This window comes from Ambystoma mexicanum, chromosome 7q (genome assembly GCF_040938575.1).
Source record: "Ambystoma mexicanum isolate Mex_15411 chromosome 7q, UKY_AmexF1_1, whole genome shotgun sequence".
In the NCBI taxonomy this organism is placed as follows: domain Eukaryota; kingdom Metazoa; phylum Chordata; class Amphibia; order Caudata; family Ambystomatidae; genus Ambystoma; species Ambystoma mexicanum.
The window spans coordinates 746,391,830-746,414,340 of record NC_090941.1 but is presented as its reverse complement, the minus strand read 5'-3'; the positions used below and the strand labels follow the sequence as shown (position 1 = coordinate 746,414,340).

General features: G+C 47.8%; 1 protein-coding gene across 5 annotated transcripts in view; it reads right to left on the bottom strand.

Annotated features, from left to right (window-relative positions):
- Window positions 1-22,511, bottom strand: part of POGLUT3 (protein O-glucosyltransferase 3) — a 201,090-nt gene that overhangs the window by 23,284 nt on the left and 155,295 nt on the right. For 2 of the 5 annotated variants that reach the window (XM_069640275.1, XM_069640273.1), the window contains exon 7: window positions 19,926-20,137. The exons of the other annotated variants lie outside the window; for them this stretch is intronic. In XM_069640275.1, coding sequence (XP_069496376.1) covers window positions 19,926-20,137 — 212 coding nt within the window. The remainder of the gene's footprint in view (window positions 1-19,925; window positions 20,138-22,511) is intronic. 5 annotated transcript variants of the gene reach the window in all.

Genomic DNA, 22,511 nt, shown 5'->3' with positions numbered 1-22,511 from the left:
GTCCGGATCGGAAATGACAAGGTCGACTCTCCCCTTGCCACTGTTTCGGTATGCGCCGTCTTTCTCCTCCACTTGCACTGCCGTGCGGAGTTAGCACTTATGTCGTGCCGTCTGCCTTGCTCGTACTGTGCTGTTGTGCTCCACCTTTTATCGCCACATGTCGGCTGTAGTTCCCGTTCTTATGATTCCTTTCACAGAGGCTTCGCGGGCTTGGGTCGAAAAGGGCAAGGGCACTTCCCTCCTTGTCCTTTCCGGTCTCGCCACCTTTCTTCTCCGTTTGAACTGCCGTCGTAGAATAGCTGCCTCCTCATGCGTTTTCCTTGCTCAAAGTGTGCTCTCATGCTGCACCTTTTATCCCTAGGGAAGGGTAAGGACCGTCAGGTGTGTGTAGTAATTGTCAATTGCCTGACTCTCCCTGACCCTTGTGTTGGGACAAGTCAGATAAGGAAAGTGTTCGTGTCGGAAAAGGGGGCTCGAGGGTAGAGCGTCTAAGTATCCTACGGGGTATGATGGGGAAAAGGTATTATAAGGAAGGGGGTACCGCGTATCACCCGTCAGTGTCCCACTTCCACTCCCCGAAGACCCCCATCCAGGTGATCCTCCCCCACTGGTCCACCATCAGGAACTGGAACCAATAACGATAGCTGTGTCCTGGCCACCTGGATGACAGATCTCTGGGGACTAGCGGGTGAGACACCTTCAGGTTTCTCACATACCCTTCCTCCGTGTGATGGAGCCGCAGCTGTTTCACAGGGGAAATGGGAAAGGAAGTCTAAATTCCCCTGGCATTTTCCTTTTTGGTGTTCCACCGTGAAGCAGTAGGGTTTTAGGTCTAGAAACCACTGCATGACCAGAGGGTTGGAATCATTGCGTTGGCTAATCAAAACTAGGGGTGAGTGGTCTGTAACAAGTGTGAACTTTCTTCCTAATAGGTATTATCTAAGATGGATAATGGCCCACTTGATGGCCAGGCCTCTTGTTCAAAAACAGAGTAATTTATTTCACATGGGAAGAGCTTGCGCCTTGCAAATAAGATGGGGTGTTCTAATCTGTCGCAAACTTGGGACAGTACTGCTCCTAACCCTATAAGGGAGGCATCTATCTGTAATATAACCTCTTTAGAGAAGTCTACTACCTTCAGGATTGGGTTCAGGCACAGAGTTTGTTTTAGGGTGTCATAAGATATATTATTCTTGTCATTCCAATTAAGTTTCTGGGGTTCGGCATTCTTAAGTTTATCTGTCAGCCTAGCTGTTTTGTCTGAAAAGTTAGGGATAAACCTTTGGTATTATCCTATTCACCGGAGAAAGGCTCCAAGATCACTTTTGGTCTTGGGTGTTGGTGTATCTAGTACGGCTTAAACCTTCTCATCTTGAGGCTGTGCATTCCCATTCCCTACAAAGAAGCCAAGGTATTTTACGGCTGACTGGGCCAGTCTGCATTTAGCTGGATTAGAAGTTAGGCTGGCCTATCTGAGAACTTTCATGATGGTATAAAGATGGAAGAGATGGTCCTCTCAGGTCTTAGTATAAATGACAATATTGTCAATATAAGCGCCACAGAAATCAGAATAAGGTTGCATGATTTTATCCATGAGGCGCTGGAAAGTGGCTGGGATGCTGTGTAAGCCAAAAGGGAAGACTTTGAATTGTAACAGTCCTAGGGGTGTTGAAAACGCCATCTTTTCCTTATCTGGCCCATGTACTGGAACTTGCCAGTACCCTTTGGTTAAGTCTCGGGTGGATAGAAAGATGGCTGCCCCGAGTTTATCAATTAGGTCATTGATGCGTGGCATGGGATAGGGTATCAAAGTCAGAAATGGAATTAAATTGACAGAAATCTATGCAGAATGTCCAGGAACAGTCAGGTTTAGTAACCAACACAATAGGAGAGGACCATGGACTTGACAAAGACACGTTAATATTGGCTTTCAACATCTTGTTGACTTCCTCATCTGTTTACGGGCTTCAGGGAGTCTATACGGTTTTAAATGAACCACTTTATCTTTAGGGGTTCTAATATAGTAGTATGTGCCTTTTACTCTTCCTGGTTTTCTGAGAATACATCAGGAAATTAGGTCACTACATCTTTTAGATCTTCTTCTTGTTGGATAGACAGCTCTGGAGGAATTACTTCAAAGTTCTCTACTTCTTCTGGAACCAGACAGGCTAATACTTTGGAATGGGTGGCTAACGGGTTCTCTTTCCACTCTTTCAAGAGATTTACGTGATAAAAATGGACCTTCTGTTTCCTAACCGGTTGAGCTTCTTTACAAGTGCAGGTTCCTGTTCGTTCTAATATCTCATAGGGCCCATGCCACTTAGAAACAAGTTTGCTTTCTGAGGTGGGTAGAAAGACCAGTATTTTCTGTCCTATAGCGAATTATCTGAAGCTCACTTTTTTGTCGTAAGTGGATTTTTGTTGGCTCTCTGCCTTTTCCATAAGAGTACAGACTAGATCTCGAACCCCCATAGGGCTCAATGGGAATGGGGAGCATGCTAACAACGGGCCCGTTAATGACGGGCCCTTAGTTAGCATGCTGGGCTGCTCGCGGGACCCGCAAAGGACGTCTGGTAAAACCAGGCGTCCAGAGCGGGTCCCACAAGCAGACCTCGTAATGAGGCGGTATGGGGTTAACAGCGCCGGCAGCTCTACCGGCGCCGTTAACCACATACCACCAGGGTCCTAATGAGGCCCATGACGTGTCCAATGCCATTGCTGTAGATATTGGGGCCTTTCTGTCTCTAACAATCATAAATCGATGTTGTCCTCAGGGAAGGATTTCATTCCATCCTCTAAAGACATAGCTGATATTTTGAGGCAGTTTCCAACCTCCCACATTTGAAAGCCTTTTGGTCAAGGTCCAGAGAGAGTGATAGTAGGCAAAAGATAAGGGCAGTTCAAAGTATCCCACAAATCCAGGATGGAGCTTGTTACTGGATTAATATAAATTGATGGTGACCTAAAGGATTTAGGCAACCAAACAATTTTTAAATTGTGGTCCCCTCCCACAGTGCAATCAATGCCCACAGATGTCTTTCTGGATGTTTCTGATACAACATTTCCATAAGAGTCTAACAGGCTCATTACAAATATTGCGCTGCAGAGAAATATTGGCAGTACTGGAATTACTGCCACTTTTCCTGCACCGCCATACTACGAGCATGGCCCTGGAGTGGGGGATTTACCTCCAGTGTCATGCTGGAGCTAAATCCTCCCAATTTTTGCTGAAAATCGTCAGATGTAGCATGGCGGTAATTCTGCCATAAATGCCCCATAGAGTTCAACGGGCTCTCAAAAAAGGGGGATTAACTCTGCCACTACCACTTGTAATCCAGTGGTAATTCTACTGAACCAGGTGGCGGTAACAGTAATTCTGTTGGCCAGTATTCCGGCTGATTTACCGGACTATCGCCCAACTCCTAATGAGGCCCTTTAAATTGCTTTGAATCTTTATAAATCTGGGTAGCCTAAACACTTTTAAGAGGGTCTTATTTCAGATACATAACTGGAAGAGCACCAGATCCAATTTGGCAGATTCTGTAGGGAGCACCTGGAATAATAGAAAATGGTGTGACAATACATTAACTTTAATTAGACTGATTCTATCCAGGCATGAGAGGCGCATTGTCTTCCTGCCAGCTAGATCAAGTAAAAGTGATTGCAATAGAGTGGGCAATATGATATTATGCATCTTTAATGTTACGATAAATGAAAACCCCTAAATATTTTCTTTAATTCAAGCTGATCTGCAGGGTAATTTCCCTTCTACTTCTTCCCTTGCATTGCTATTTAAATACATAACGGAGATCTCAGGCTTTCTTAAACATGTATCTACATAAGGTGTAACAATTACTTAGAGTTGCTAAAATGTCAGACAACTATTAGCAATTTACATTTACTCTTGCATCAGTTACTGTCTGGAATAACGTTACTGGATCTGATGCACTGGATAATAGCTTCAAACTGAGAGAGGAGAGTGAGAATCCTTGGCGGGTACGCTTCCCAGGTCCCTCCACCAGAATAAACCTCTGTCATTATGATTCTGGAAGATGGGTAGACGCAACTAGAAAGTGGTCATTTCAGGAACATCGGGCCGACATTTATACATTCAAGGGTTCTGGCAGGGAAATACCGTTTGACCAAATCTAAAAGCATCAGTACTCTGGGAAAGCAACATGAGAGAGCGATTATCAAATATGCAACACCTTGCATTTGTTGTCGAATGTTGAACAACCTGGGATGAACATGGCTTGATCAGAAACTCCTAGCCAGAACCTTGGTGACATTTTTAAGCAATGCAATGAGCCTATAGGACCCACAGTCTTTCCCAAGCTTGGTGTGTTGCTTTATTGATTTCAAATCCATTCCTGGATGAAGAAATTCAACAAATCTAACGAACAGAGGTAAGAGCTTAGTTATGTTATGTTATATAGCGCTCTATATATCATTGGTATGACCTCAAAACGCTGGTAGGTTGACCATCCTCAGGGACCATAGTCCAGGTCAGTCGAGAGAGTAGGGTGTCATAGGGTGCTTGGGTGGACCTATTATGTGCGCAGCTGATGCAATTGCCTGATGGTAGCTGCATCATAGCATTAGGTGTGGTGGTATTTGATATCAGTTGAAAGTGTGCAGTCTGGAGGATGGTCACCCAGACTGGGTTCTGGCTGCGTTAGGCCTGTGTAGGACGCTTATCTGTGCAGCTAGGCCGTTTTTCGTGGGGTATAGCTGCACTCTATCAGAATGTTGAGGTGTTCATGGAGTATTGTTCGTATGTGAGCAGCTAGGCAGAAATTGATCGAGGGGTGTAGCAGCGCTCTAATTGAGTGTTGGCGTAGAGTAGAGAGTGAGCATAGTGATAGGGGAGGTGAGTGGGTGGAGTTTTTGATCCAACAAGCTCACTATTCCAGATTTCAAGTGCACGTTTGCGATTGCTGTGTTCAGAGTAAACCTACTAGTGGCTTAATAGGCACATTCAGTGGCGTCATTGCTCAGGATCTCTTTGAACATTTGTCATTGGGTTGCGAGGTCTCAGCCGCCTTAGGTGGTCTTAGTCGGCATTATGGAAAGAGACAGGTTTTTAGAGCTTTGCGGAAGGTCATGTAGTCTTGGGTGTGTCGAATATGTGGGGGGAGTGAGTTCCACTGAGTTGGGGCCAAGGTTGAAAAGGCGGATCCTCCGATCTTGTCAGAATTGGAGGTTGGAGTCACTAGAAAGAGGGCAGTGCTTGATTTTAGAGTGTGAGGTGGGAGGTAGGGTTTTATCTTCTCTTGTAGGTACGTTAGGCCGGTATTGTGCACTGCTCTGTGGGTAATGCATAGGGTCATGAAGGTGGCCATTCGTCCGACTGGGAGCCAGTGAAGGGTTCGGAGAGTGGGTTAGATGTGGTCTCTGTGTCCCAGGGCAAGGAGGAGTTTGGCAGCAACGTTTTGGGCTCTTTTTTGTTGAGTTGTTATGCCGGTGCTCCCAGGTATAGGGAGTTGGCATAGTCCAGTTTCGACATAACAATAGACATAACAGCCAGGAGTCTGTTGGGGTAGGAGAGGTAAGGAAAATGTGTCTAAGAAGTTTGAGGTGTTGATGACAGCATTTTCAAACGTTATTGATCTGACGGAACAGGGTTATGCCGGAGTCCATAGTGCAGCCTAGGTGTTTGACTATATCGGAAGGAGGGGGTGGTAGGCTGAGGGAGGGGGGGCCATGGGAGCGGACGTGGGAGAAGGGCAATATTGCTGCACATCATGATTTCAGTTTTATCAGGGTTCAAAAGGAGGTAGTTACTTATCATCCATCGGTCAATATCATGAAGACAAGCTTCAAGGTCAGGACGTGGGTTGGTGCTTGTCTTGGGGATTCTTAGGATAATTTGGGTATCGTCGGCGTAGTTGTAACATAGGATGCACGCGCAAATGATTCTTGGTAAAGTGGTCAAAACGAGAGCGGAGAGGCATGCGCCTTGGGGTACCCCAGTGTTCGCCGGGTGAGCAGTTGAGATAAAAGGGGTGAGGAAGGCGATTTGTTTCCTGTTCCTGAGGAAAGAGGCAATCCATTTGAGTGCTGAGCCACGGATTCATAGGGAGTGGAGGCAGCCAAGGAAGATTGAATGGTTAACTGTGTCAAAGGCTGCAGAGAGATTGAGGAGAATCAGGGCTGCACAGCCCTTGGAGTCTGCTGGGACCTTGAGATCATCCCAGATCGAGATCAGAGTGGTTTCTGTTCATTTCTGAAGCCTGATTGTGCAGGGTTGAGGAGTTGAGGATTCTACAGCAGTTGAGATGGGAGTATGCAGTCCGGTCAATGAGTTTTGCGAGGAATCTTGTGTTGGAGATCGGCCTATAATTCTTAGGGTCAAAGGGGCCAAGGGATGCCTTTTTTTAGAGGTGGCTTGACATGCACTATTTTAAAGGCTTCAGGTAAGATGCCAGAGATGAGGGAGTCATTTAGTATGGCTCTTGCATGTTCTCCTGCGCAGGTAGAAGAGAATATTTCTTTCAGAACAGATACGGGGCAGGGGTTGAGAGGCGTCCCAGAGGGTCTGCTGGCTGATAGTAGGTCAAGAAACTCGTTTTACGAGATGGGTTTGAAAGAGTCGAAGGTTGGTAAAGTGGGCGTCGGGCCAATGGGATCAGGAGGGGTCGGTGAGGGTAGGGGTTGAGCGAGGACAATTTGGTGTTAGTGTTGCCATCCTGTAAAGTGTTGTGTTGTAGAAATGTAGTGAGAGGGAGTCGCAGAAAGATTGTGTGGGAGTGGATTGGGCAGAGGTGTAAGTAGGTTTCACAAATTCAGAGATGATCTTGTGGAGTTCTTTGCTGCTGCTACCACAGTTTAGAATTTGTTTATTGTAATAGGCTTTTTTGGCCTTTCGGATCTCAGATTTGTAATTACGGTGGTGGAGGGCGAACATGGATCTACTTAGATCGGTTTGAGATGCTTGCCATTTGCATTCAAGAGTTATTTTGTTTTTTGACTGTCCTCAGGTGGGACGTGAACCATTTGGGTGACGGTCTTTTGCGTGAGGTTGCGGGGCGTGAGGGTGTGAGAGGAATTAGTGATTCTTTAAGCCAGGAGTCGAAGGAATCTATGGTTAAGGGTCTACCACTGGGCAGCATTGCAGGGGGATGGAGTAGCAGGGCTTCAGCTAGGTCGGGCAGTACCCTGACTTTGTTCCAGCATTTGTGATCAAGGGAGGGGGAAGGGGGAGCTGTAGGAGGAGAGGCAGGTGTGTGGATAGAGAAAGGGATGGCAAAGTGGTCTGTCCAGATCAGCGGTTTGGGATTGGATATATAAACCAGGTCATAGGAGCTGAAAATCGCATCAAGGGTGTGCCCACCTGAGTGGGTTGGACCAGTGGTATGTTGAGAGAGGTTGAGTGCATCAAGACTGTCAACCAGTGCATGGTTCATGGGGTTGTTGGGCATATCAAACCAGATATTGAAGTCTCCCAGGAGTGAAAGAGATGGGCGATTTACCTGAATGGTAGCTATTGAGTCACAGAGATTTCTGACGAAATGTCTGTTGTATCCAGGGGGGTCTGTGGATGAGTAGGAAGCTGTGGGTAAATGTCGATGGTAGCGAGAGTTTTGCCAGAAGGGATCCACAGGAGGCGTTGCATGTCCTGGATTCGACGAGTGAGATAGAGAAATGGAGTTTGTAGAGGATTGCCACTTCGCCACTTCTGGAGGGTCTATTGTGGGCGATAAGCGGGTAGCCAGGGGGGGGGAAGTCCTTGTGCAGGACTGGGGCAAAATCACCAGATAACCAGGTTTCGGTGATAGAAATGAGGTCAGAATTGTCAGAGGATAAGAGATCAAAGATGCTGTGACTGTTTCTTGCTACGTAGCGGGCATTAAAAAGGATGCATGCGACTTTGTGAGGGGAGGTGGTTTTCATGACTCATCACAGGGAGTGCTAGGTGGACATGGGAGCCCAATGAGGTGGCGGATGTGGTAGGATCATTCTTGGTGGTTGAGACTGGTTGAGGGGAATAGAGGGGGGACTGGATGCCTGTGGACTTTGAGTGTCGGGGGAGAGGGTTACATCAATGGGGGGCGTGAAGAGTAGGCGGCAGTGGTAGGTATGTGAGAGATGAGGAAGGGGATCAGGGGGGATTGGGAGGGTGGTGAGTGGATCACTTGAGGTGTGGAGGTTTAGGTGGGCTGTTTTTGGTTCGAGTCTGGAGGGCGCTGGGGGTTTAGGTGTACTGGGTGAGAAGTCAAGAGCAAGGGGGAGGAGACAGGGGGATGGGAAGGTCTGAGGGTAGGGGTGGGAAAGGCTGGGAGGTTGGATCAATGGAGAAGTGGTGAGGTATGGAGGGTCGAGGGAGAGGACCAGTCACTTTCAGCATTTTGTGGGTTTTGGTACCATAGGAGTGTGAGAGAGGTTGGGAGGGTCAGAGGGGGAAGAGGATTAAGCTACCATTGTAGCAAGGGCGAGACAAGCTACTTTTAGAGTAGGGGCTTACGGGGAGGGGGAGGGTGGCATGGGAGGTAGGTTGAGAGGGTGGGGAGATCCTCAGTGGGCACAAGGATGGCGTGGTAGTGGAGGGGGACTCGCAATGTTTGGAGCGCCAGAGAGCTCCTCTGGCTTGTGAGTTTGATATTGGGCGGGGTGTATGGACGGGGAGTGTGAGCTTGTTCTCAATAGATGCTAGAGGGAAGGTGGATGTTGATGTGTTCGGGTGGGTTGAGGAGTGGGAGATGAGCGTTTGAGGAGACAGGTGTTTGGGCGCCAGAGTGCTCCTCTGATCTTGGAGTTGGAGGAGGGATGATGGTAGGAGGGTGGCCTGGCAGCATCCGGGTGTATTGTTCGACCAGATGCAGGATAAAGTGGGGGTTCATGAAGTTGGGTGCTAGAGTGTGGGTATTGTGCCGGGAGGGGTGAGTTATGGGGGGGTATGGTGCAGGGAGGCTAGGAATGGGGACAGGTTGGAGAGGTATTCTTTGTTGAAGTGGGATCGCTATCCTGGGTGAGGTTAAAGGGCAGCACCTAGAGATTGGTGTATTTGTAACAGTAGATGCAGTGACCCTAGATTTAGAGGCAGCCTCTAGTTTCTGGACACCAGGACAGTGGGAAGAGGATCAAACCGGGGGCAACTTTAGAATGCAGCAACTCTAGGTGCAATAGCAATGCCTAGATTTGGGACACCATGATAGAGGGAAAAAGGCCTAACACAGGACACCACCAAATGCAGCAATGGAGAACGCAAAAACCCTAGATGTAGTAGCAGCGCCTAGACTCGGGATACCTGTACAGAGAGAGAAAGTCCTAACGGGGGACAACAGTAAATGTAACAGACAATGTAATAACCCACTAGTAAGCGGCAGCGCCTTGGCTTCGTAAACCTGGATAGAGGGAGCAGGTCTAATATGGGGACAACATCAATTGCAGTAACAGAAGACGTAGTAACCTTAGATGCAATAGCCGTGCCTAGACTCTGGACACCTGGATAGGGGAGAAAGGCAGGAGGAAACTAGTAAATGTACTAACAGAGAACGTAATAACCCTAGATATAACAGCAGCACCTAGACTAGGCTACCTGGATCGAAGGAGAGAGCCAATACGGTGACAACAGCAAATGCAGTAGCAAGTAATATACAATCACCCTAGATGTAATAGCTGTGCCTAGACTTGGGACACCTGGATAGAGGGAGAAAGGGCATGCGACACAGGTCAGTATTCACAGTTCACTAAGAGGGCGTTGCAGGCTAGTATTCGCAATACTATCTCAAAGTGGGACTTACAATTTTCCAAGTATGTGACTCAGGCTAATAATTCACAGTCCTATCTCAGTGTGGTACCTTCTAGGTGTGAATCAATGCAATACTAACAATTCTTCAAGGGTGTGACGTAGGCAAATAAATCACAGCACTTTCTAGGTGTGAATCAATGTAATATGAACAATTAAATTTTCCTAAGTATGCGACGCAGGCCAATAATTCACAGTACTATCTCAGTGTGGCACTTTACATGTGTGAATCAATGTAAGATGAACAATTTCCTAAGTGTGCGACGCAGGTTAATAATTCACAGTACTATCTCAGAGGGCACTTTTTATGTGTGAATCACTGCCTTCCCCGGCTGACGCCTGCAGAAACAATCTGGAGCCGTCTTTGCAGGAGCTGCCCTTTGCCTTGGGGCCCTTAGCCGCAGGGTCTGCATGGCAGATGGCTGCCCTGTAAAGGTCAGTTCAGACCATCGATTGTGCCAATCAGGGGAGAGGGGATTGGCTGGGAGGTGGGAGGAGGGATGGAACGGGAAATGGAAGTGGGGATAGGGTCGGGGGGGAATCGAGGCCGCAGAATGGGGCTGGGGGCTCAAACAAAAATACCAAATGCAGGAAAAACAAGGCCCAGGAGGGTCTTGTATGTGCTGCACTGACCTGCTTTGCCGCAATGAAAAGAGGCAAGCAGTGCCGGGCTGTAGGCGCCAGGCAAGGCTAGGTCTTGCTGATCAATCAGGGGAGGGGGTGGGCTGGGTGACGGGAGGAGGGGTGGAACAGGAAATGGAAGTGGGGATAGGGTCGGGGGATTGAGGGTGCGGAACAGGGCTGGGGGCTTCAACAAAAATACCAAATGCAGGAAAAACAAGGCCCACGAGGGTCTTGTATGTGCTGCATTCACCTGCTTTGCCATGATGAAAAAAAGCGAGAAGGGAGCAGTGCCGGGTTGTAGGCCCCAGGCAAGGCTATGTCTTGCTGACCAATCATGGGAGGAGGGCGGGCTGGGAGATGGGATGGGATGGAATGGGAAATGGAAGTGGGGATAGGGTCGGAGGGATCGAGGGTACGGAACGGGGCTGGGGGCTCAAACTAAAATACCAAATGCAGGAAAGACTGTCTGGGACTGGAGCCTTAATACAATTTTTATAGAGTGCTAATCTCAGTAAGCATTTGTTCTTTAGGTTTGGGGTCGTTGGAATAGTCTTCTGGATGACAGAGGGTTTAGATAGGACTGATCTTGTAAGATACTGCTGATGCTTTTGTGGCACTACTATTACAGGAGTGCAGAGGACTGTATCTTGAAGATTGTATCATGGCGCTGACCTCTCCCACCACCACCAGTGCTTTAATTTGGGAAAAATGCTCGATTTCTCTTAAACTTTGATATAGTGAGCCAGTGGCCTGTTGGGCTTATTTCCAAATAATGTGTAAGGTGTGAATTTCACTTGCCTGACATTGCTATGAAATCACGGTGCAGCTTTTCAGAGGTAGTTTATATTTTTCTCCAGATCTAAATTCTGAATTAGTTTTTATATTCCCTGTGTTTTTCAAGTTAACAGTCTGGGCAATGCCCTTATCTTTGATCTTTGCTTTTAAAGAATTTCACTAAATATGGGAAGTGTTTTGGAAGGTTCTACCAAAGAGTTCTCTAATTTGAGAAGAAGCCTCAATTGCAACCATCTTGTCGCTCAGTAGGTTTTGCACCAAATACTCTCTTCAGTTATATCTTCAATTTGTCTGAACAATGTTCATTAAAACATAGCAAATCAATACTAAGTAGACTTTATTTACATGAGAAGAGGTAGTCTCATACATTGATGCATCTCCCTCCACACACTTATTACACAACTAAATTGTTTATTTCTTAGCTTTCGCATTACAGATCTTCATGAATCAATATCACACTGTTAAACATACAATAGTAAACACAATCATACAGGGTTCCTTTTAATAATCGCGATCTACCAACCCCAGATGTGAAGGAAAAAAAAGTAGTGCTTAATAATTGTCGTACAGGAGCAAGAGGAAAGAATCTAAACACAAATACAGGAAAAATCCCATTAGGTACCACCGCATTTAACAATCTAGTTTACTAGCCACATTTTTTCTTCACTATCAGACCTCCGAAGTGTCTTAGCTTTCCTTCATATGATGGATTCCATTTGCGAACAGGGTGGTTCTCATTAACGTCCTCCTAGCGTCTATAAAAGAAGTGTATGAGAGGAGGAAGGGCTTCACAACTTCCCTGTGTAGTGAGGAGCAAAGAACTAGACACTGAAATGTAGTAAAGCACAATACCATTTATTATTGTGTAGCAATCAACATACAGGGATATTAACTTTCTGTAGCATTGCTCCATCTAAACATGCCTCTAATACTGGAATGGATAGTCTTCTCTCTTGGCTAGTGATTTCCGATACCCCTCGACACGAGTTGTGGGGGTTTGGAGAAATGTATAGGTGCTATGGCATAGAAGCTGGAACACAGTAACATTATATATGAATGAAAACATAGGGTTACTATCGATCTATGAAAAGTAAAGTCTACAAATGTGGGAACAAATGAAGTTACAGTCACTAAAAACATTCATTGTAAATTAAATATTCATAAACAAACTCACACTAAAAAGAAAACCTTAAACTCACAACACACCAATACCTTACAGCAATCACTTTAACTATGGTTTAGACCACATGTTAACTACCTTATATTTAAGAGTATAAAAGAGAAGTAACAAAGTCAGGGGAGAAAGGTTTTGAAACTAAAGTACCTATCGTTTGGAGCCCCACGTCAGACCGTGGTCTACTTTAAAAGCTCCCAGGGAATTTGCATCCAGGAAGGTGTCCTTCACAGCACTCCCACTCTCAGGGAGGTTTTGAATGCCCCAGTGCATGTCTTTGTCCTTGGCCTTAGAAGACAATATCCCTTCTGAGATACTGTTGCCTTGATGACCACCTACTTGAGTAAGACCTGTCATGTCCATCACCCCGCTTGCTTTAGGGGGGCCCCAAGTGTCTTCACTGATGCAAGACCAGCAGTTGCCCTTCTTGCCAGAGGGATTCGCGATAAGTTTCTGAACCAAGACACACAGCTCAGGGGCGTTGCTAGGGGGGGGGGGCTAAGGGGGCTATAGCCCCTGATCTTTTGGTTGTAGCCCCGGATAGAATCTCAGGAGCTACAGCCAAAAAACTAGCTAGCCCCTAGTCCCAACAGTTCCGACATCAGCATAGCCCCGGGTCTTTTCCAGACCTAGCAACTCCCCTGACAGCTTATGACTGAAAAGGAGTACTTGGCGCAAGACCTACGGCGGGATAAGGTGGTTGCAATTGGAGCTTATTCTCAAATTAGAGAATTCTCTTTGGTTAAACCTCCCAGAAGCACTATCTCGTAATAAGCTGAACTCTTTAAAAGCAGTTGAACACCATCCTAACAGCCTCTGAGACAGGTGTCTCCTACCTTACCTTTTTATAGTGAACAAAGGACAGTTATTGATTCAGTGAGTGCTGCAATTGGTGGGTCTCTTTCCCCATTAGCGTGCTCGTTCATGATCAGCATTCTCCTAATCATTTCACCTAATCCCCATGTGAAGCCCAAGTGCCCCTTTATCCTACTTGCCAGATCATGCATCATGTGAGAGTTTGCAGTCCGTCCCTACAGCCAATGAAGGCATGTTTGTTTCTAGATACAGCCACAGGGAGTCAATCTCTCTGCTGCCTATCGCATGACCAGAGGTCCAGGCATATGCACTCTGAGGCATGCCACAGCTCCACACTCTGTAGAAGTAGCACTTCACTCTATGCAGCAAGTAGATTTTGTGCGATGTCCCCCAGGGTCCCATTTTCTGTCCATCCCTTGGACCTCCTGTGTCACATAGGGAATGGCACAGAAGTTCCACTCGCCGGCTCTAGGGACCAGAACCTCTCATCCACCTTGGGTGCACTTTGAGTCTTCTAATTTTGCTCCAGATCCTTCAGCCAGCAAAATCTCCTCCAGGGATGAATTTGCACTGCTATTTTATTGGCATCTCGTCCCGTTCCCAGGCATCCTCAGCCCATATAACCACAAAAGAAAAGAGTGGAGTGGTGCTGTGAGGGAGATAGCTGCCAGTAGGTCACAAAAGAGGTCTGTACGTTTGGGCTGATTTACGGTTCGAGAACAAGCTCTGAAAGACTACCCTAACAAGATTGCCATATTATCCATCGCAAGACTGCAGGGTAATATTGTTCATCATCAGCAAATCATCCAATAGACCCCGAGCAGTGTCTCCCAATATGGCATATGCAAACTGTATGTTATGATTTAAACCTGTATAGGAGTTTTACATGCAGTGATGATTCACTGGGGGGGTTTCTTCGTCAACCATGTGACTTTATGCACAGTGTATCTCTTCAAAACACCAATCTTCTTTCACAAATAAAGACAAGCAATTAGAAGTGGGCGTCGGCAGACGGGCACCTAGCACCGTAAACAAGGAAGCATTGTACAACAGCAGAGGACAGGCATGAAACAAGTTATAGCTTGGCACGAAGCTGCTGTAACCACCCCTTAGATGCGCCATTTCAGATTACTGCCCATCCAACTGTCATGGATGAGCCTCCTGGCTCAATTAGCTTGTTTCCACATCTTCAACATATTCTAGCAAACACAGTCTGCCAACTGGTGGCCACTTGCATGTAGATGGGCCCATTACAGCATTGTTCAAATAGTGAAATACTGGCAACCCGGTAAAGATAGGATTACATTTCAAGAACATGCTGCTTGACTCTCGATTGAAAGATGATTTCTAACATTGCAGGTTTTCTCAAAATCACAAAGTGGTCATCATGCCAGGCCGCAGAGCTACACTGAACATTATTTTCATTTCTAATAATGGGTTTCGAATTAAGCTCCCAAGAGTACAGAACGATGCATACAGCGACCACGAGGTTCTCTCACGCCTCGTTACATTTTGGCTTCAGGATTTGGAAACTGCTGCAGAAAATGCCCATATTTTCTCTCCATGACTTGTCTAATATTCCTATCACAAAGGCATCGGTCGCTTATTCAAAACCTGCACTTATGCACTTCATACCGAAAAAGTTCAAAGGCTATTTTTTTCTTCTACAAAGTCAGTAGTTAAAGGACCCGGTTTCCTTCTTCTGGCAAATAGCAAACTATGAAAGTCTTTAAAAAAAAAAAAAATTTATTGTAACATTTAGTTTATACAAAATGTAATTACAAAATTATTTACAAACATCATAATCATTCCAGATTCTACTAATTATCTACTATCTCGCACACAATCTTTACGATTTCACCGTTTCTTTACTTAACCCAAGCCCAATTATCCTTGTGAGCTAATAAAAAATATATGTCCCAAAGAAGAGATAGCAAAATACAATTAGCAAATCAAATAAAGTATCAGGGAAATATTGCCAAAGTAGAATAACTGTATAAATAAAAATATATGGATTAATTATTGAAGTTACGTAGTTCCTACGATACATTATATTGTTATGTTAAAGGTGTATAGCGCACCGTCACCAACTGAATTGGTCCCTAGGCGCTCTGGCGGATCTGTAAACAGGAAGGATGGGCAGGGTTAGTCGGGAGGAGGGGATAAGGAGAGTGGGAGAAGTGGTGTGCCTTTGGCAGCTTCAGCTCGGTATACACTGAGTGCTGGGCTTTGGTGCTAGTATCGGATCGGCAAGGCCTCGAGTGCTGTGGGTGATGTTTATGTGTTGTTGATGCGGTGTGGTAAAGTGCGTGCGGATTGCTGGGAGAGAGATGGTTGTGTGGCTTTGTGTGGGTTAAGTATGCAGAAGATTGAGGGTTGGGTTAGTGGGGTCTGTATCCGGATTCAGGTAGTTCTGGTTCGGTTAGAGTTGTATACCTGTGGGTTGGGTTGTTGCTGGTTCCTCGTGGGCCGACTGCGCTGATCCAGCTGTATCGTAGTCAGTATTGTTTGGATTGGTAGGTGCGTCTGAACCTTTTCTTCAGGTAATCAACCTATGGATTATTTTAGTTCCACTCCCTTTCCTTCCTGTCATGACACCTGACAAGGGTCCTGTGTATCCCCAATGTGTTCACCAAACCACTGTTTGATGTGCTTAATTATCTGGGTGTCACTTATACCAATTATGCCGATGACACCCAGATACTCATCCCTATCACTGGTGATTAGACTGTAGACTCTAAATCCTTAAATGACATCTACCAAGTCATCCAAGCTTGAATGGCACAACATGAGCTCTGTCTCAATGATGACAAGACAGAGCCCCTCATCCTAGGCACACAACAAAGACTCAACAAACTGAATCCTTTGTTCAGCTCCTTCAACATAGATGGCAACTCTATAAGGGTCCAAAGATACAAAAACCCTTGGAATATACTTAGATTCCACCCTCTCCCTCCACAGACAAAATAATGCAGTCGCGGCCGCTTCCCCTTACACGTGCAAGCTGATACAGCATGTCGCCCTTTCCTCTCGACTCTGGTTATGGCTAAATTGGACTATTGTAATGTACTGTACCAAGGCACTAATCAATGTACCCTCAATAAACTCCAAATCATTCAAAACAACGCCATCAGAGCAGCTCTTAACATCCCGAGATCAGCACACATCTCAGAAACGAGGAAAAACCTTCACTGGCTTTCAATCGCCCAAAGGATCTCCCTAAAAGCTCTTGCCTTGACTTACAAATGCATGAATAACCAAGCCCCTATCTACCCAGCCTCGCGGTTTACTCAGTATACCCCACCTAGGTCACTAAGGTCTGCCCATAGCCAAAGCCTACTGGTCCTTTGATACAAACTCCAAACTGCCGGTGGGGCCAGTTTCCCAGTCCTGGCAGCCAAACTTTGGAACTCTGTGCCTCTTACCATCAGAAATCTTCCATCTTTGAACATATACAAACAGAAAGCCAAGCTGTGGCTAGTCACCCCAGATAACTAACTCACAGCCTTAAAACTCCCTCACCACATGTCCTGTCTGACTACTATGTATTACGACTCTACTCTGTGCTTGCCCCAATGTTTGTAATTGTCTTCTATGATTGATGTAACATTGATGATGTAACCTGTGCTTTAAGATGGGCGCCCGGTAGCCTTCGGGCCTGGTCTGCGCTATATAAATAAACAAAATACAAATACAGTCAAGTAGTACATTGCACAGGAGTTACTTCAACAACACATATTAGGATGACCAAGTTTTCAGTTAGTCTATGGCGCCACACTTCCGTCCTCTCTCCAATCTCCTTTATTGCCCAGGTATTGACGGAATCCACCCCATATGTCTCTTGGTCCGCTAGTAAAGGCAACAAGGTGGAGTGCAATTCTTCCTGATCATTTGCCCAGGTCATATCACTCGCCCATTCTTCAACCGTGGGGGGCGCTACTCATCCACTGCATCAGTATAGCATGTTCAGCCAGCAACATACCTATATTTATAGGTTTACACTTCAGTTTGTCCATTTTAAACACACAGCCCAATATGCATGGCACTTGATACCATCTAACACGCTGGTCCACCATTTCTTCCAGCGCATCACCCTACCCCATTATGCAGAGAGTGCCTGACAGGACCATAGCATATGCAATAAATCTGCCTCTTCATGTCCGTATCTCGGGCATCTCCCCTCCGCCGTTACATACATTCTCTTAAGGCGAGCCAGGGTGAGGTATACTATATTCAGTATTTTGAAATGGATTAGCCTGTATCTGGAGTTGAATGATATCTGCTTCATTAGCCTACAGAATTGCATCCATTGCATCTCTGTGAAAGTGATACCCAGGTCCCTTTCCCACTCTCCCTTAACATCCGGCACCTGCATCCTCCTTTGACAACGCCAGTTTGTATAACGCTGAGGCAGTTTTCTTCATCGTGCCAGAGGATAGTGCGTAGTTTAAACTCTGATGTGAGGACGGCTCTTGTGGGAATCCATCCCACACAGATGACACCGCTGAGCAGAGTCTAAAGTATTGTAATTTCTGTAGTGGGGTGTCCCCTACTTGTTTCTTAACCTCATCCCAGGTCACAAACAGACTCTCACAATAAAAATCCCCAAAGTGTATTATGCCCACTCCCTGCCAGTGTGCTGCCAGTACTGTATCCCTTGAAGGGTCCAGATATCGTGCATCCCAGATAGGTATATCCCGGCTGTACATCGCATTATTCTTGGGGTGTTGAACTAATCTCGTCCATGCCTGCTGTGTGACCAAAACAGGGTCCAGCTGGTTACCATTTCGCTGCCATCCCATAGCCACCCCATGCAGAAGAGAAGCCTTACCCTGTCTCTCTAATTCCTCATATGATGTGTGCGGCCCACCCTCCATCCAATACACTGCATAGAATGCTTGTAACGCCAAGTAGTACAATTCATAATCTGGGGTTGCCAGTCCCCCCAGCTCGTATGGCAATGTAAGGTGTTTTCAGCTGGCCCTCACCCGGCCCCTCCACACGAACGTCGAGCATGCACCAGTCATCCTCGTGAAAAAGGCTCTACCCGACCACAATGGTAACGTAGTAAAAGGAGATAAAACAACTTGGGCAGTATAAAAATGTTCACCAGTGCCACTCGTCCCATGACTGAGATAGGGAGCTGGCTCCAGCGTTCACATTTAGTACATATTGTATTGGCCAATGTGTCGTAGTTAAGGGAGCGTACCAGATTCGCTCAGCGCACTATCTCTACCCCTAAACATTTCACCTGCTGGGGTGTCCACCGCAGTCCAAACAGATTGCTAGGTTCACTTGTCTTGTCCGTCAATGGGAATATTTCAGACTTATTGGTATTCAAACGGAGACCAGAGTATTTGCCGAACACGTGAACCGCTATTAGCGCCGTCTGCAGCTATTTTGCGGGGTTCCTCACACACAGCATGATGTCGTCTGCATACAGTGTTATCAATTCCACCCGTCCAGCTATGGGAATACCGGCCCGATTGTGACACGCTCTCATAAGGTCTTCAAGGGTTTCTATCACCAATGCGAATAGTAAGGGCGAAAGCGTGCAGCCCTGCCTGGTGCCTCCAGCAAGTTTCAGTACTGAGGAGAGAACCCCATTCACATCCACCCTAGCGTATGGTTGTGTATATAGGATTTGCACCCAGCAAATAAAGTTTGGGCCAAACCCGTAGTTATGTAGCACCCTGAACAGGAATGGCCAATATACAGTGTCAAATGCCTTCTGCATGTCTAAGGATATTGCGACCCCCTCAGTATCTTGTGATATCCTCGCTAATATAGTATAAAACCTTTATATTTGATGCCGTCGATTTCCCCTGCACAAATCCCGCCTGGTCCTCATGCACCATACAGGGCATTAGCGAATTAAGCTGGGAGGCCAGTATCTTTGCGAAAATATCTTCACATACATGTTGATAAGGAACAGCGGTCGATACGACCCGCAGTCTTCTTGTGGCTTCCCGGGCTTCAATAATAGGGTGATGACCACCTCCTGCATTGTGTCCAGCAGGATGCCAGATTCCAGTGCCTCAGGTAGGTCTGGTTCTGGAGGATGAGTGTGCGGAGGTCCCCATGCAACAACTCACGGGATGCCCGGACCTCCGCCCTCGTTGCCTGCATCTCAGCTGAGAGCGTACGGGTGAGACGCTCCAGCTGCTGTTCTGTCCTTTGGTGTGTTGAAGCCTCAAGCTCAACAAGAGTCGTCCTGAGGTGTAGGAGCTCCTGCCTCAGGGCTTCCCTGTGGCCCTGGGACTCAATGGAGATGGCCTCCTGCAGAGTCGCCAGTGCCGCCCGCCTGTCCCTGTTGGACCCCAACATGTCCTCCCTGTGTGACTGGCAGATGGAGTCAGTTGCCTGCTCTAGTCGCTCCATCAGCCTTTCTGGGGGGACAATGGAAGTGGCCACCCTATCCATGGCCTGAGCCATCATCTCGGATGATGCAGCCTGTTGGGTAGCCATACCGTAAATGGATTGCTCCCATGCGGTATTGCCAGGTGGCGTACGGCCACCACGTCGGCGGGCACCACACCTGTCTGGGGCAAGGCGAACTGCGCCTTGCTGTGCCGGCACTGCCTGAGGCTGCAGGACTGCATTCCCCCTCTGATCTGCTGGCCCAGGAACAGGATCAGATGTCGCGGAGTGTGACCCTGCATCCGTAACCACCAAAGGCGTAGCTGCCAACACTGACATCCCCATGGAGGGTACTGACCCTGGTGCAGGTGGGTGAGACAGAACAGAATCCCTCCCTGGAACACTCACCAGCGACGGCACGTAGGTCTCATCCGAATCAACACCTGAGTACAGCTCGGGGGAGGTGCAGCCAGAGACACCCCTTGAGAGCACGACCTGCAGCACTTGTGGGTTCTCCCCCACCACCACACCACGTCCCTCACTGGTGGTTGGTCGGCCCTGGGACACCTCCTGGGTCTGCACCATCTCCACAACCCCAGCAGTATCAGGTGCGTCTTCCCCTGCAAAGACATGAAAACAAAGTATTGGAAACAGGCATTAGCACCATGGCACACATTGAGGGCTGAGAAGCAAGAGAACCAGTACTTGATTGACATGTCCCACATGACTAGAACCCTCCCATGCATGCACCCTCACTGCGTATGAAGTGCAGGCAAACGGCACACACTGATGACACCAAGATGGAAGATGAACAAATTTTCTGCATGCTGCCTGGCAGTGGCATCACACATTGGCCTGTGATTGGCAGGTGAAACACACATGCCATCACACAGATGGCATGTACCATTGCTATTGAGTGAAGATGGAGAGGAGGGCAGCACCTATTCATTCAGTCCAGTTCCCGCATGTAATAGCTTTTCTGATTCTAACAGGTCAGATTTTTCACCTGGAGCTGCCAGTCTGTAATGGTCAAATTGCACAGGGACATGTGTGTGCAAATGATATCCAGGTAACAAAGTCACTCCCCTTTACCATACCCATGTCAGACATGTGACTAGTGGACAGCGACATGCCTAGTGAAAGTGGTGGAATGCAAACAAACTGACTGAATGAACAGTGAAAAATAAGCAAATCTGTTGTGTCAAGGTGACACTTCAAGGGCAACTGGCGTGCAGTTGTGCTAGATGTCTACTGTTGGCAGAAGGGATACTGCTATGGCCAAATGCAGCTGCGCAGGAAGTATTGCATGAAGCACATGGCTGACCCATACGACTGAGGCGCACACACTCTCTCCTGGCACCCAAACAGAAGCCCTCACACACACACCATGCACATGTATGACACACACATGCATGTGCACTCACCGGACAATGCCTCGTAATCAGCCAGATCTCCCACGCCTTGGATCTGTTCCTCCGTGACGTAGGTCCCAGCGACTGACTCATGTGGAGTGAGTTCCATGTCTACTACTGGAGACCCACCTCCAGTCACTAGAGTTGCGGCATGACTTGAGGCCAGCTTACTCTTTGCCCTGCGCTTTAGGTCATTCCAGCGCTTATAGCAATCATTGGCTGTGCGCCTCACGATTCCAAGGGCACTTACGATGTCCGCAACGGTCTGCCAGTGTGCCTGGCGTTGTGCAGGTGTGGTCTTGGATCCTGCAACAATGACCATCTCGTTGTCATGTCCGGACACATACTCGACAAGTGCATTCAGTTCGTCATCCGTGAAGCTGGGCTTCCTGGACGGGCCGGACTGTGTAGCCGTGTCTGGGGCATCAGCCTGTGCCGGACGAGCACTCTTCCTCTTCCGCTTGGAAGGTGGTGGTGATCCTGAGTGTCTTGCGCCGCTCTGGACACTAGGGGCAGGAGCCCTGGTGGACTCTGTATCAGGAGTGTGGGATTGCACACTCAGCATGGGAGTTGGTGCAGGCATTGGCTCGAGTGTGATGGTGTCAGGGGGAATCTCAGCAGCATGGACTAGGACCGACACTGTCCTGGCTGGGTGTGTGAGGGCTGGGGTGGATGGAGCCGCAGCTGCCCCTGCAGCCACTCCGCCCTGCCTCCTTGGTGCAGTAGATGACCTTGCTGCCCCAGATCCACGTGGCATGATGGCATCAACGTGCACCAGCGCACGTGTCGTAGCCCTGCTGACCTGGAAGTCAGCCATGGAGTCAGCCAGGTCTGGTGCCACAATGGGCTGGTCCAACAAGGGCTGAGCATGGATGGTGTCAGCCACTTCAGCCTCAACGGGAGGGGGGGAGGGGGGGGAGGGGGGGGGATGATGGGTGCCCTTGACTGGTCCTCCACACATGGGGGGACAGGCTCACCCTGCAAGTTACGACCACGTCCCCTACCGGATCCACCACGGCCACCACTTGTGGCTCTTCCACCTTTGCCACCCTTACGGAATCCTCGCCTCCCAGCCATGGCACTGATAGTAATGTGCGTATGGGAGTGGCTGTAGACAATTGTCCTGGGCAATTGGGGGTCAAAGGGGTTGGGTACCAGATGGTAATTGTACCCTAGTGCTCTAGCACGGCTGATTGTAACCCCTGGGGAAAGATGACGGGTCACGCAACGCACAGGAGGCCCAAAAAAGGGAGATGACGTGCACGCAACCCCTCCTAGACCACGTGTGCAGAAAGAAAAACCTGCACTACGCTGTGGCACCCAGTAACACAAGAATGAACGTATGCGTGTCACACGCAGCCTAGAATGACCTCTGAAGGGGTAGGCAACACACGGGGCAAGCACAGAAGTTGGATACGTGCGTGACTCACCGTCTGCCAGGTAAAAGAGCGTGAAGAATGAGCGCGTTTGGCTGGCTAAACCCCCGCCAAAAGAAGATGTGTACGCTGTCTGAGAAGACAGGACAACAGTAGAAGGGGACACTGTTTGAGGGAACAGGCCCAGGTAAACCAGTAAAAGAGAA